The sequence below is a fragment of the Pan troglodytes genome, chromosome 19 (genome assembly GCF_028858775.2).
Source record: "Pan troglodytes isolate AG18354 chromosome 19, NHGRI_mPanTro3-v2.0_pri, whole genome shotgun sequence".
Classification (NCBI taxonomy): domain Eukaryota; kingdom Metazoa; phylum Chordata; class Mammalia; order Primates; family Hominidae; genus Pan; species Pan troglodytes.
Window position 1 is genome coordinate 75,529,664 of NC_072417.2, and position 14,143 is coordinate 75,543,806.

Genomic DNA, 14,143 nt, shown 5'->3' on the forward strand with positions numbered 1-14,143 from the left:
AGAGGCCAAGCACAGTGGCTCACATCTGTAATCCCAGCACTTTGGGAGGCCAAGGCAGGTGGATCGCCTGAGGTCAGGAGTTCAAGACCAGCCTGGCCAACATGATGAAACCCCATCTGTACTAAATACAAAAATTAGTCGGGCATGCTGGCACATGCCTGTAATCCCAGCTACTTGGGAGGCTGAGGCAAGAGAATCTCTTGAACCCAGAAGGCAGAGGTTGCAGTGAGCCGAGATTTGCACCACTGCACTCCAGGCTGGGCCACCAAGCAACATTCTGTCTCTAAAGAAAGAAAGAAAGAGAGAAAGGGAGGGAGGGAGGGAGGGAGGGAGGAAGGAAGGAAGGAAGGAAGGAAGGAAGGAAGGAAGGAAGGGAGGGAGGAAAACAGACAGAAAAAATAAATAACTTACAAAGGAACAAAAAGTAGACTAACAGGAGACTTCATGCATGCAAAAATAAAGGCCAGAAGACAATCAAATAATATCTATAGATTGAGGAGAGAAAAGTATTTCCAGCTAAGCTATCATTCAAGAGGGAGAGTAAATAAAAACACTTTCAAGGCCGGGCATGGTGGCTCACACCTGTAATCTCAGCACTTTGGGAGGCCAAGGCAGGCGGATCACCTGAGGTCAGGAGTTCGAGACCAGCCTGGCCAACATGGTGAAACCCCGTCTCTACTAAAAATACAAAATGTACTCAGGCGTGGTGGTGCGTGTCTGTAATCCCAGCTACTAGGAGAATCACTTGAACCCGGGAGGCGAAGGTTGCAGTGAGCCAAGATCCCACCACTGCACTCCAGCGAGACTCTGTCTCAAAAAAAAAAAAAAAAAAAAAAGAATGTTTGACATTATAAGGGCGTTGTTCTTTCTTACTTGTCTATAACTTTAATGTGATTTTTCAAATTTTCCCCAAGGGTTTTTGTTGTTGTTGTTGAGACAGGGTCTCAACTTTGTCACCCAGGCTGGAGTGCAGTGATGTGATATCAGCTCACTGCAACCTCTGCCTCCCAGGCTCAAGCAATCCTCCCACTTCAGCCTCTCTAGTAGCTGGGACTACAGACACGTGCCACCATGCCCAGCTAGTTTTTGTATTTTTAGTAGAGATGGGGTTTCACCATGTTGGCTGGTCTTGAACTCCTGGGCTCAAGCAATCCACCCTCCTCAGCCTCCCAAAGTGCTGGAATCACAGGCATGAGCCACTTTCATGACTCTGTCTCAAAAAAAAAAAAAAAAGTCTCAATCATTAAAACAGTATGATATTAACAGACAGACCCAAGGAAGAAAATAGAAAGTCCCAAAATAAATAGAGCTATGTGGAGAATTTTAACTTAAGGAAAACGTGACATTTCAACACAACAGGAAAATGATAGATTATTCAACAAATAGTGCACTGAGTAGGCATCTGAGGAAAAAAATGAGATTCACACTTCATATACAAATTGCAAATGGATGAAATGTAAAAGGAATAAATGGAGGGTCAGAGAGAAAGAAAAAGAAAAGAAACCTTAAACATACTGAAATAAACTCTGGGAAAGCCTCCCTAACTGTGATACAAAAGTCAAATGCATTTTTAAATAAAAAGATATTAATTCCACTGCTTCAAGATCAAAAATCTCCATATGGCCAAAAAAAATCACAGTTGCCACTCATAACACAAAAGGCTAACTTCAAAGAACTTCAAATTCATAAGAAAAAAATAACCTATATAAAAATGGGCAAAGGGTATGAACAGACAGTTCTCAGAAACATGAAATAATATTCAACCTCATTCCTCATAAAAGATCCAAGTTAAAACTCTCCTCAGATATTTATCTTTTCATATTATATTGACCAAGATGAAAAAACATGGGTATACTCATAAGTTACAGATAGGTTTGTAAATTGGTTCACCCTCTACAGAGGAAATTTGGCAATAATTACCAAAAGGACAGACCTCACACCTTTTGACCTAGCAATTCCAGTCCTAGGGCACCATCTAGGATATACAGATATTTTTGCACATATGCCAAATGCCACTCCTGAGGGACCCAGAAAAAAGTCTAAACAAACAAACAAATGGTTTGGCAATAACCTTATAAATTATATACAAATCCTTCTATAATAAAATATACTTATTTATTATGTCTTTTTGTTGTATAATTCAAATTAAAATGTATTACTAACCTTCTTTTTTAAATATGCATAAAGGCAGCAAATATAAAGTCTATGGACCCTGCCTCAGGTTATTCAAATAACATCCTCACCATTGATCAAATGCTCAAGAAAAAGCAGACTTGTACAGTGGCCGATGCAACTGCTATTAAACAACATGTGAGTATTCCTTGTTGAGTTCCTTCCCAGAAATCACTGACAAAAATATTGTCCACTTCAATACTACACCGTAAAACCAAGAGAATTTTTATCTGCTCTATGTCTTTAAAATGAGACAAGGTTGTTTCTCATGTTTACCCATTGTAATAACACCATTTCTTTCTCTATAATCAAATGGATTCAAATGTTAAGTGTTATGATTCATCCTGCTATTCACCTATGCAGCTATACTCACTGTTATTTCTGGGACATTCATTTGTGTTATTCCAGAAATATCAAACTAATTAAGGTAGTTAACCAACAGTCACAGTGAGTAGTGTACTCAGAGATTCATGGTGAAAGAATCTTACATCCTGAGGCCTCTAGCCCTGGGGCACCAGCTGCACCAGGGCTAAGAAGCTTGAGAAGATCAATAGTTTGATATTAATGCATTGGAAATCTTGGCATTAGGTAAAGAACAGCTGGGGCAAGTATTCTTTGGGCTATCTCAATTTATCCTCCTTGGTTCAGCTGCCACCTATGTACTGATTACTGTTAAAGTTGTCACTAACCTAACTTCTTTCCTCTATGTCTGTCCTATCTCACTGACCACCTGATGACTATTTCTACCTCTACGCTGGGTCTCATAACATAACAAACTCAACATGTCCAAAACAAAACTCATCATCTTCTGCAGCCAACTGCTTCTCCCCTGGGAATTCTGTATCTCAGGTGCTTGTTTGTTTGTTTTGTGTGTGTGTGTGTGTGTGTTTAAATAAGGTCAACTTTTATTTTAGATCCACGGGGTACATGTGCAGGTTTGTTATGAGAGTATATTGCATGCGTCTCAGTTGATAGCATCTACTCAGTCACTGAAGCTAGAAGGCCAGGAGCTATCCTTAACTCGGGTTTTTTCCTCATTCCTCACATCTGCTAATCCCCAAGTCTGGCTGATTGCATTCTCTAAAAGATTTCTCAGGGCTGGGCATGGTGGCTCACACCTGTAATCCTAGCACTTTGGGAAGCTAAGGCAGGTGAATCACCTGAGGTCAGGAGTTTGAGACCAGCCTGGCCAACATGGTGAAACCCCGTCTCTACTAAAAATACAAAAATTAGCTGGGCATGGTGGTGGGCGCCTGTAATCCCAGCTACTCGGGAGGCTGAGGCAGGAGAATCCCTTGAACCCAGGAGGCAGAGGTTGTGATGAGCCAAGATCGTACTACTGCACTCCAGGTTAGGCAACAGGGCAAGACTTCGTCTCAAAAAACAAAAAAACAAAAAAACAAAAGAAACCACATTTTTCAAATCTGTCCCCTTCACTCCATCCCCATTACCACTGCCTTAGATGAGGCAGTCTCCAACCTGGTATCCTCGAACCATTCTCCACACAGCTGCTAATGATCCAACATGAAGAGCCAACCATGGCACTGTCCTGCTTAAAAGTGAACACGTCCCTCTCAATGATGGCAATTTCAACTCTGTTTTCTGCTTAAGGGATTTATTTCACTTTCATTAGAAACAGTGGGTCACTACAGCATGATTTTCACTGAGGAACAGGCTTTTGCTAGCCTCACAGAGATTACTGACTTATAAGATTAAGTGTAAGGGCCTGCCTGTCCTTTGTCATTATTTATTCCTCCCACTTTAAACTTGACACTCCAGCAATACCAAGTGCCTGAACTCTCCTACCACACCTCCAGGATATTTACTGCCTTGGGGTCTCTGTTTATGCTGTTTATGCTGTCCCCTCTCCACTTACCACTTACTCCCCTCACCACTTACTCCCTCAATTTGATCACATCCTTGAGGACCTACTCAGCTCAGCATCTTCTCCCAGTCAGTTCTCCCTATCCTAGGCTGAACTGAGTGGCTGAATTGGCCCTCCTGTTATATCCCTAGCCTATCTCCATACCATACTTCAGCCTATTTTAGTCCACTGTATTTTTCATATCCTTATAAAATTTCTTATTACCTCATTATTCCCAAGCAGTACATTTTGATTGTCCATCACCTCCTAGCTCACACGTCCTCATGAGGCACCACCTAATGTATAGATTCAGTGACTTTCGAGTAGCCCAGGGACATAACTCTTGGGGTATCTATCATTGTGGTCCACAAATCAAAGCTACTTTAAGGTAACTACAATAAACTTCTGGTCTCTCACTGCAGGTGAAGAGAGCTACTGATACCTATAATTTAGGAATTGCCCTTGAACACCGAAAAGAAATGCTAAACCTCTGGCAGAAGATCCGAGGGGATTTGATTGGGATAGACTCTAGAAATGAGTCCTTTTATGACACCTTTTCTACTTATACATGGTCCTGGAATGTTTGCCAAGAATTACTTTCTCCTAAGGACTTAAGGTTATATGATGCCTATGTGAATAGAAATTCCTCCCATAACTGCAGATCCTCTTCCTCATCAGATACCAGTGAATGTGACACAGACTCAGGAAGAAAAAGAAAACGGAAAGGTTTAAAGGGATTTCAACAATGAAATTTCTACATTTTCTAAACAGCTCATCACAAACTACTTTTTCATAGTTATCAAAATTATTGTTTCTTGCTTTTGTCTAAGTACATTCTTAGAAGCTGGAAATTTTGACATCTTTTGGATTCTGACCAGTAAAAAAGTTTAAGTCATAAAATGGTTTCCCTTTCCTAAATCTTTTTTTTTTTTGAGACAGAGTCTTCCTCTGTCACCAGGCTGGAGTGCAGTGGCATGATGTTGGCTTACTGTAACCTCCACCTCCTGGGTTCAAGCCATTTTCCTGGCTGAGCCTCCCGAGTAGCTGGGATTACAGGCACCCACCACCACACCCAGCTAATTTTTGTATTTTTAATAGAGATGGGGTTATCACCATGTTGGTAAGGATGGTCTACGATCTCCTGACCTCGTGATCCGCCCGCCTCGGCCTCCCAAAGTGCTGGGATTACAGGCGTGAGCCACCGCGCCCGGCCCCCTTTCCTAAATCTTTACTAGTAAATAGATGCTGGGCTGTTAGTTCCCTAGCAACCAGCTGCACTCTGCTGCCCCTACCTGGCTTAAGACTGCCTAAGCCTCATCAGGAAGGAGAAAAGTTGGCCTGAGCTAAGGGCCCTCCAAGCAATAAACCTCTGAGTTTATGGTGAGTGTAAACTGGGTTAGGTTTTCAATTGTTTGTGAAAGAGACTAGAGACAGCAGCTGAGGATGACCTTTCAGTTTCAGGGAATAAGATCAGCAAGCCCTAAATGAACCTTGATTAAATTTGGGTATTCCCAAGGCTCCTTAGCTACACACCTGCACACTTAGAGTGCTCTTACAAATAGCTGAACACAGCCAGGTGCGATGGCTGATGCCTGTAATCCCAGCACTTTCGGAGGCTGAGGCGGGCAGATCACCTGAGGTCAGGAGTTCAAGACCAGCCTGGTCAACATGGTGAAACCCTGTCTCTACTAAAAATACAAAAATTAGTCGGGCGTGGTGGCACACGCCCATAATCCCAGCTACTCTGGAGGCTGAAGCGGGAGAATTGCTTGAACCTGGGAGGTCGAGGTTGCAGTGAGTTTATGGTGAGTATAAACTGCGATTATGCCACTGCACTCCATCCTGGGTGACAGAGCAAGATTCTGTCTCAAAACAAAACAAACAAAATGAATAGCTGATCACATCCATTGTATTTATTGTTGCTGTTCTTTAATGCATTTGATAAAGAAGCACATATATAACTATATTACAAGTTTGGGGGATTATAATTTTTTATTATGGTAAAATACACATTACATAAAATTTGCCCTTTCAATCATGTTTAAGTGTGTATCATCCATTACTGGGTTTTTTGTTTTGGTTTGTTTTGTTTTGTGTGTGTGTGTGTGTGTGTGTGTGTGTGTGTGTGTGTTTAGAGACAGGGTTTCACTCTGTCACCCAGGCTGGTATGCAGTGACACAATCATGGCTAGCTGCAGCCTCAACCTCCTGGGCTCAAGCAATCCTCCCACCTCAGCCTCTCACGTAGCTGGAACTACAGGGGCACACCACCATGCCCAGCTAATTTTTTTTTATTTTTGTAGAGACACGGACTCCCTATGTTGCTCAGGCTGGTCTCAAACTCCTGGGCTGAAGTGATCCTCCCACCTCAGCCTCCCAAAGTGTTGTTATTACAAGTATGAGCTACTGTGCCCAGTCCCATTGGGGTATTTTTCTGTGGTTCTCAAGGGTTGCCCACAGAGAGACAGACCACTTTTGGACTCAGGAAATCTGGATGTACCAAGACTAAATCTATATTAACCTTCTGATCTACTGTCAGGATGGCAAAATGTTTTATTTCTTGTGCCAATTCTGATCTAAAAATGTAAGGGATGAAAAAAAATATAAGGGATGAGATCAGCTATTTGTAAATGTTGTCCGAGAAGCTGGTTTGCAGGTGTGTGGGTGCAAACCAGTCCATCACACTCAACATATAGAACAAATGCTTTTTAAATCACTATTCTAGAAAAATTTTGACCCAGAAAAAGGAAAAGATATGTCCAATATTGATGGGGACAATGCCTCATAATGTAAAAAAAAAAAAAAAAAAAAATTGAGGCAGAGTCTCACTCTGTTGCCCAGGCTGCAGTGCAGCAACGTGATCTCAGCTCGCTGCAACCTCCACCTCCCCAGGCTCAAGCGTTTCACTTGCCTCAGCCTCCCAAGTAGCTGGGATTACAGGTGCGTGCCACCACATCCAGCTAATTTTTGTATTTTTAGTAGAGATGGGGTTTCGCCATGTTGCCCAGGCTAGTCTCAAACTCCTGAACTCAGGTGATCTGCCAACCTCAGCCTCCCAAAGTGCTGGGATAACAGGCATGAGTCACTGCGCCCCGCTGTAAAATTATAAAATGCCAGGAAAAAGCAATGAAGATAGTGCCCCCAAAACTGTTTATTGAAATGGCCTTGAGGTAATTTTGTGAGTGTTAACATGAATAGTCAAAAGAGTCTAAATACACCTGCTATTATTTATAAAGATACAATGTTGGAGAGAAGAACTAACCTTATAGATAGATAAGCAGCCATATTTTCTAGCTAAAAACAAGATTTATGACTTGACAAGAGACTTTTCATATGGCTGTGGGTATAACAGGGAATCTAGGAGATATAATTTGGATGCCAAAATGTTATAATTCCTGGAATATTTCCTTGCATCAGTGAGATAACAGGGCAGAATATTTTTAATAGGACCTGTCCTGGAAAATCTAAAATGTACAGCAATACATTCTTTCTATTAAATTGTCACACACTGTTGATGACAGTGTAAATTGGCATCTCTGTGCTGAAATATGGTATAGCAAGAGGGTACTCACCCATCCATTCATTCATCAATTATCTACTGAGTTGCATACTGTTTGCCAGACCTAGTTCTAGGACCTGGACATATAACAGTTAACAAACAAGTAAAATGACTTAACCTCACAGAGCTTAGTGATGGAGCTAATTATAACCATTGACTCAGCAATTCCTCTCCTAGAAATTAATCATAAAGAAATAATCATGAATGTACAAAATTATTTCATTACAAAGATGTACACCATGTTGAATTTTTTTTTTTTTTTTTTTGAGACAGAGTCTCACTCTGTTGCCCAGGCTGGAGTGCAGTGGTGTGATCTCGGCTCACTGCAACCTCCGCCTCTAGGGTTCAAGCCATTCTTCTGCCTCACCCTCCCGAGAACCTGGGACTACAGGTGCGTACCACCATACCTGGCTAATTTTTGTATTTTTAGTAGAGACGGGGTTTCATCATGCTGGCCAGGATGGTCTTGAACTCCTGACATCGTGATCCACCTGCCTCGGCCTCCCAAAGTGCTGGGATTACAGGTGTGAGCCACTGCACCCAGCCGTTAAATTTTTAATAGTATGAAACTTAAAGTGACCTAAATGTCCAATAAAGCATGATATAGCTATACGAAACAATACCAGAAGGACATTAAGTGATGTTGTAAAGGAATATTTCGAACAAAAGAATAATGTCCCCAAGTTATTATTAAGTTAAAAAGCAGACTACAACTGCTAAGTGGCATGGGAGAACTTCAAGGCGTTGTTCTAAAACTAGATTGTGACACTGATTACACAAATACAGATTTTTATGAAAATGTATTGAACTGTACACTTAAAATGGATGAATGTAATTGGGTTTTCTTGTTGTTGTTGTTGTTGTTGTTGTTTGAGACGGAGTCTTGCTCTGTCGCCAGGCTGGCCTGCAGTGGCACGATCTCAGCCCACTGCAACCTCCGCCTCCTGAGTTCAAGCGATTCTCCTGTCTCAGCCTCCCTAGTAGCTGGGATTACAGGCACCCACCACCGTGCCCGGCTAATTTTATTTATTTATTATTTATTTATTTATTATTTATTTTTTGTGTGTGTGAGAAGGAGTCTCACTCTGTCGCCCAAGCTGAAGTGCAGTGACACAATCTCGGCTCACTACAACCTCCAACACCCAGGTTCAAGTGATTCTCCTGCCTCAGCCACCTAAGTAGCTGGGACTACAGGCGTGTGCCACCACGCCTGGCTAATTTTTTGTATTTTAGTAGAGATGGGGTTTCACCATGTTGGCCAGGATGGTCTCGATCTCCTGACCTCGTGATCCGCCCACCTCGGCTAATCCCAAAGTGCTGGGATTACAGGCGTGAGCCACCACACCCGGCCTAATTTTTGTATTTTTAGTAGAGACGGGGGTTTCACCATCTTGGTCTGGCTGGTCTCGAACTCCTGACCTCGTGATCCACCCGCCTTGGTCTCCCAAAGTGCTGGGATTACAGGTGTGAGCCACTGCGCCCGGCCAGATGAATGTAATTGTTTAAAAAAAAAAAAAGCACAAAGCATTTTGTTCTGAAACTATTTTAATGTAAAGTCACTTATATAACTAAATTAGAAAGAAAGAACTGGGATGATATAAGCCAAAGCGTTAATGAGTCAAATTAATGGTGGGAAGAAGTATTTTCTTTTGTTTTATCGATATCTTCTAAATGTTCTATAATAAAAAATCTATTTTGCAATAAGAAAACACAGGCCAGGTGCAGTGGCTCATGTCTGTAATCCCAGCACTTGGGGAGGCCGAGGCAGACGGATTGCTCAAGAACTCCTCAGGAGTTTGAGGCCAGCCTGGGCAACATGGCAAAACACTGTCTCCACAAAAAATGCAAAAATTATCGGGGTATGGTGGCACAAACCGCTAGTCCCAGCTTCTCTGTTGGCTGATGTGGGAGAATCACTTGAGCCTGGGAGGCAGAGGTTGCAGTGAGCTGTGATCGTGCCACTGTACTCCAGCCTGCGTGACAGAGTGATGCCCTATCTCAAAGAAAAAAAGGAGAAGAAAGGCCGGGCGCGGTGGCTAACTCCTGTAATCCCAGCACTTTGGGAGGCTGAGGCAGGCGGATCATTTGAGGTCAGGAGTTCAATACCAGCCTGGCCAACATTGTGAAACCCATCTCTACTAAAATACAAAAATTAGCTGGGTGTGGTGGCGATGGCCTGTAATCTCAGCTACTCAGGAGGCTGAAGCAGGAGACTGGCTTGAGCCCAGGAGGTGGAGCTTGCAGTGAACCGAGATCATGCCACTGCACTCCAGCCTGGGCAACAGAGCTTCGTCTCAAAAAAAAAAAAAAAAAAATTAACTACCCTTGTCCTTGGCTAACAACCTAAAGCAATAATCCAGAATGAGAGTTTTTAACCTTTACAAGCGTTAAACCCATGCCACCCACTGAGCTAGAAGAGTTCTCCTTACTTACCACCAGAGGGACCCTTAGTTCCTCTGAAACGTGGCGTTTCTGAAGCTACAACCCGGTATAAAGTCTGACACCAGAGAACTCACAGCCATGTCAAACTTATGAAAAATTATTTTAGGTGCTTCAAAAAATAGGTTTTACAGGCCAATCAAATATAATTGTATAAAATTAAGTTTAGGCCGGGGGCGGTGGCTCACTCCTGTAATCCCAGCACTTTGGGAGGCCGAGGTGGGTGGATCATGAGGTCAGGAGATCAAGACCATCCTGGCTAACACGGTGAAACCCTGTCTCTACTAAAAATACAAAAAATTAGCCGGGCATGGTGGCGGGCGCCTGTAGTCCCAGCTACTCGGAAGGCTGAGGCAGGAGAATGGCGTGAACCCGGGAAGTAGGGAGCTTGCAGTGAGCCGAGATCACGCCACTGCACTCCAGCCTGGGAGACAGTGTGAGACTCCGTCTCAAAAATAAATAAATAAATAAATAAATAAATAAAAATTAAAAATAAAGTTAAGTTTAGGATACTTTAGCACATTTCACAGAAAAAAGGCCAAAGCTGTTTGACATTTAAAATGTCTCCACTGGAACTAATATAGTAAATTAGAGTGAAGACAATGAGCTGTCTGCAAGAAAATATGCAGTGGGACTGTTGATTGGGAACACTAACAGCTTTTAGTGAGGGGAGAATAAAAGCCCATAGATGAGAAAACAAGATGCCAGAAATAAATGTAAATCAACCACCATATCTGCAAACAGCTGGCCTTGAGAAAAGATAAAAATTCCTTGTACTTGTTTCTGGGTATGGAGCTTGGGTTCAAAATGTTTCCGAAGACCACAAGAATAGCAAAAGCATATTGTCTTCAAATGAAGTACAACTTCTTTACTATCTTTTTTATTAACTTGTGTATTTTTCTTCCTGATTAGAGAGGCTTAGAGCTTGTTCCCATTTCTTTGGAGGAAAAAGTATAGAATCATTCATTGCTCCCCGTAGTTTTACCTACAGAAAGAATTTACAATGGAATAAACAATTACTGGCTGGGCGCGGTGGCTCACGCCTGTAATCCCAACACTTTGGGAGACCGAGGCGGGCAGATCATTTGAGGTCAGGAGTTTGGGACCAGCCCAGGCAACATGGTGAAACCCCATCTCTACTAAAAATACAAAAATTAGCTGAGTGTGGTAGCGCGCACCTGTAATCCCGGCTACTCAGGAGGCTGAGGCAGGAGAACCACCTGAGCCCAGAACATGGAGGTTATAACGAGCTGAGATCCGGCTACTGCACTCTAGCCTGGGAAACAGAGCAAGACTCCGTCTCAAAAAAAAAAAAAAAAAAAAAAAGTACTAATTACCCATGTGCTATGTCTAGCACTGCACTAACCCTTTCCTTTTTTTAAAAAATTCATCTTTCCCTTTATTCTGACATTATGACATTAAATAAAGTCCAAGAGGTATTGGGCTGGTCCTTGTTTGGTCTCTGCCCTTTCCTTCTTTTCCAAGTGGTATTCATTATGCTTCTCTTGGAAGTCTTCTCAAATAACCTTATGTCTATAACATACTTTCTTCTAGATTCTTTTGAGAGTCTATTTGTATTAGATCTAGAAATAGAAATGTAAGGCTGAAATGTATTACTATGACAAACTGTTTGTATGTGTGTATTACAATCTTAATTGTGCTAATAAGGATAATTATAATAAATATCATATGCATGATTCAAAAAGGTTAGATGGTTATAATTTAAAAAAAAATTGTCCTTGGATATTCCATTTGAGTTGCTAAGCCTCGTGTTCTCTAATTTCATATCTCCATCTCCCCCTACCCCAACCAAAATATATATACATACTGTGTATACATATACACCCACACTATGAAGAGCTGAATATAGAAGCTGGAAATTGCCCTGTTTCTTCCCGCTGCTTGCTACCTTCTTCAGTTCTGGACATCGGCTCCGCAGTGGAACTAGGTAGCCTCAACTCTTATAATGATTCAAGATTTTTCCTGTTTTACAACTTGAGGGAAGCTGGGGAACCTGTTAAGAGGATCCCAGCATTGAACTGGGTCTCAAGTGGAATGTCTCCCACTTTCTGCCTAACCTGCACGTCCATCAGCACCTCATCAATGAGAAACGACTCCTCCGGGGAGAATTTCCCCCTGCCTGGTCCCCTTCCCTAGAGAGCCCTTCGCCAACCCTGGGACAGCCCCAAACGACAGCTCCCGAGCGCCACCCGGACCAGACTCCAGGGCCGCCCGGTCCCGCCACCCTTTTTCCCGCCCAGACTCCGCGTCTTCTGAAAGAGGGCGTGACCCGCAGGAAGTTCTCGCGTTACGGAAAGTAAAGTGTTTCCGGCTCCGGTGTCATGGCCGGCTCCTACCCTGAAGGTGCACCTGCAGTCCTCGCCGATAAGAGGCAGCAGTTCGGAAGGCGGTTCCTGAGCGATCCCGCGCGCGTCTTCCACCACAATGCCTGGTAATCACTCTGCCCCTTCGCCCGGCCTGTCGCTGGCCCTCTGTCCCGCCGCCTCGGAGCACTCCGAAAAGCCCCTGACCGCCGGCCACGAGTCAAGCTGCCCTACCCGAGGCACTCTCCAAGGGGAGAGAAACTCCTAGGCCAGCGACTCACCCTGCCCGCAGCCAGGACGTGAGGCCCCTAAGCTGCCCGTTTGATTTTCTCAGGGACAATGTGGAGTGGTCGGAAGAGCAAGCCGCGGCGGCGGAGAGAAAAGTCCAGGAGAACAGTATCCAGCGGGTGTGCCAGGAGAAACAAGGTGCGCTTAAATGGGCTCTCATTGGTATCAACAGCCAGCGTACTGCCGAACGCGCCCTCCCGGAGAGGCCAGGGAACCGCGGCCGCCCAGGAATCCTTTATTCCTGGCCTGATGCGGATCTCAGGAGTAGAGCGGGACAGGGAGGGGATGAGCAAGGAGAGAAAAAGGCTGCATTGTAACAAAATCTTAAGTCGTAGAGGGTTTTTTTATATATAGTTTTACTTTGGAGGAGGGTAATGTTGTCTTTAATTGTGTTTAGTAGATCCACGTTGATATGGCTAGCCAATGACAACTGTGTGGTCACGCGATCATCTTAGAACCTGTACTTTTTACTTGATTTGCATTTTCCATGAGGAGATGTTTCCATTGAAGCTTCATTTAAGTGATTAGATTCTAAATATTGTTGGGAGGGGGGCTAATGACTGGTGACTGTGTGTCGATTACTTGTGTGATGGTTATGAGAATTTAGGGCTTTAGTCAAGGAAAGGTGAATGCAGCAGAGTGGAGATAAGTCTGGCCAAAGAAAAGGAGGCCCCTGCTTGAGAGGTGGATGATTTCACTGCAAAATATCCCTAGATAGTAAAACTAGGACTGATTGTTCCAGACAATTGAAGATATGACTACAAATTTAGTACCCGCTGAAAGAGTTCTGTACAACAAAAAGATTCCAGTTACAAAACATTCACCCTGCATATTTTGACAGCAACTAGATCAAAGCAAGTTAATAGTTAAAAGGGATTTTGAAAATCACGTGGTTCAATATTCTCTTTTTATTGTTAAAGACACTTGGACCACAGGACATTAAGTGCTTTTCCCAGAGGTAAGCAGTCAGTAGTAGCAGTAGTGGAACTAAAATCCTGTTTCTTAGGGAGTCTTGGTTGATTCAGTAGGTGAGTTGTGAGTTGTTAACACACTTCTTAGTGAATTCCAACTTCTGTTGTCACTGTCCTGCTCAATTTGTTAGGTTTTTATTCTTTCTACTACACTAGTCAAGGCCCCCTGAATTGGCAAGAGCAGTAAACTGAAATCTGGGACTGTCATGATCACCTTAAAAACAGCCTTCATTTAAACTGTCCATACTTTTTTTTTTTTTTTTTTTTTTTGGAGATGGAGTCTCGCTCTGTCACCAGGCTGGAGTGCAGTGGCATGATCTCAGTTCGCTGCAATCTCCTCCTCCCTGGTTCAAGCGATTCCCCTGCCTCAGCCTCCCGAGTAGCTGGGACTACAGGTGTGCACCACCACGCCTGGCTAATTTTTTGTATTTTAGTACAGACGGGGTTTCACCATGCTGGCCATGATGGTCTCAGTCTCCTGACCTCGTGATCTGCCTACCTCAGCCTCCCAAAGTGCTGGGATTACA

The 14,143-nt window shown here is 43.2% G+C and overlaps 2 protein-coding genes across 7 annotated transcripts in view; both read left to right on the top strand.

Moving 5' to 3' along the window:
• The window catches only part of EFCAB3 (EF-hand calcium binding domain 3), a 132,573-nt gene extending 127,157 nt beyond the window's left edge, over positions 1 to 5,416 (top strand). For 5 of the 6 annotated variants that reach the window (XM_016932690.3, XM_063799137.1, XM_063799136.1 and 2 more), the window contains 2 exons: positions 2,188 to 2,310; positions 4,459 to 4,932. In XM_016932690.3, the coding sequence (XP_016788179.2) occupies positions 2,188 to 2,310; positions 4,459 to 4,785 (450 nt within the window). In that variant the 3' untranslated portion in view covers positions 4,786 to 4,932. Of the gene's footprint in view, positions 1 to 2,187; positions 2,311 to 4,458 lie in introns of all 6 variants that reach the window. The other variant, XM_016932691.3, reaches the window with a different exon arrangement.
• Positions 5,417 to 7,867: 2,451 nt separating this feature from the next.
• Positions 7,868 to 14,143, top strand: part of METTL2A (methyltransferase 2A, tRNA N3-cytidine) — a 29,558-nt gene continuing 23,282 nt past the window's right edge. The window contains exons 1-3 of the mRNA XM_016932696.3: positions 7,868 to 7,985; positions 11,892 to 12,485; positions 12,692 to 12,783. Of these exons, the coding sequence (XP_016788185.2) occupies positions 12,376 to 12,485; positions 12,692 to 12,783 (202 nt within the window). The 5' untranslated portion in view covers positions 7,868 to 7,985; positions 11,892 to 12,375. The remainder of the gene's footprint in view (positions 7,986 to 11,891; positions 12,486 to 12,691; positions 12,784 to 14,143) is intronic.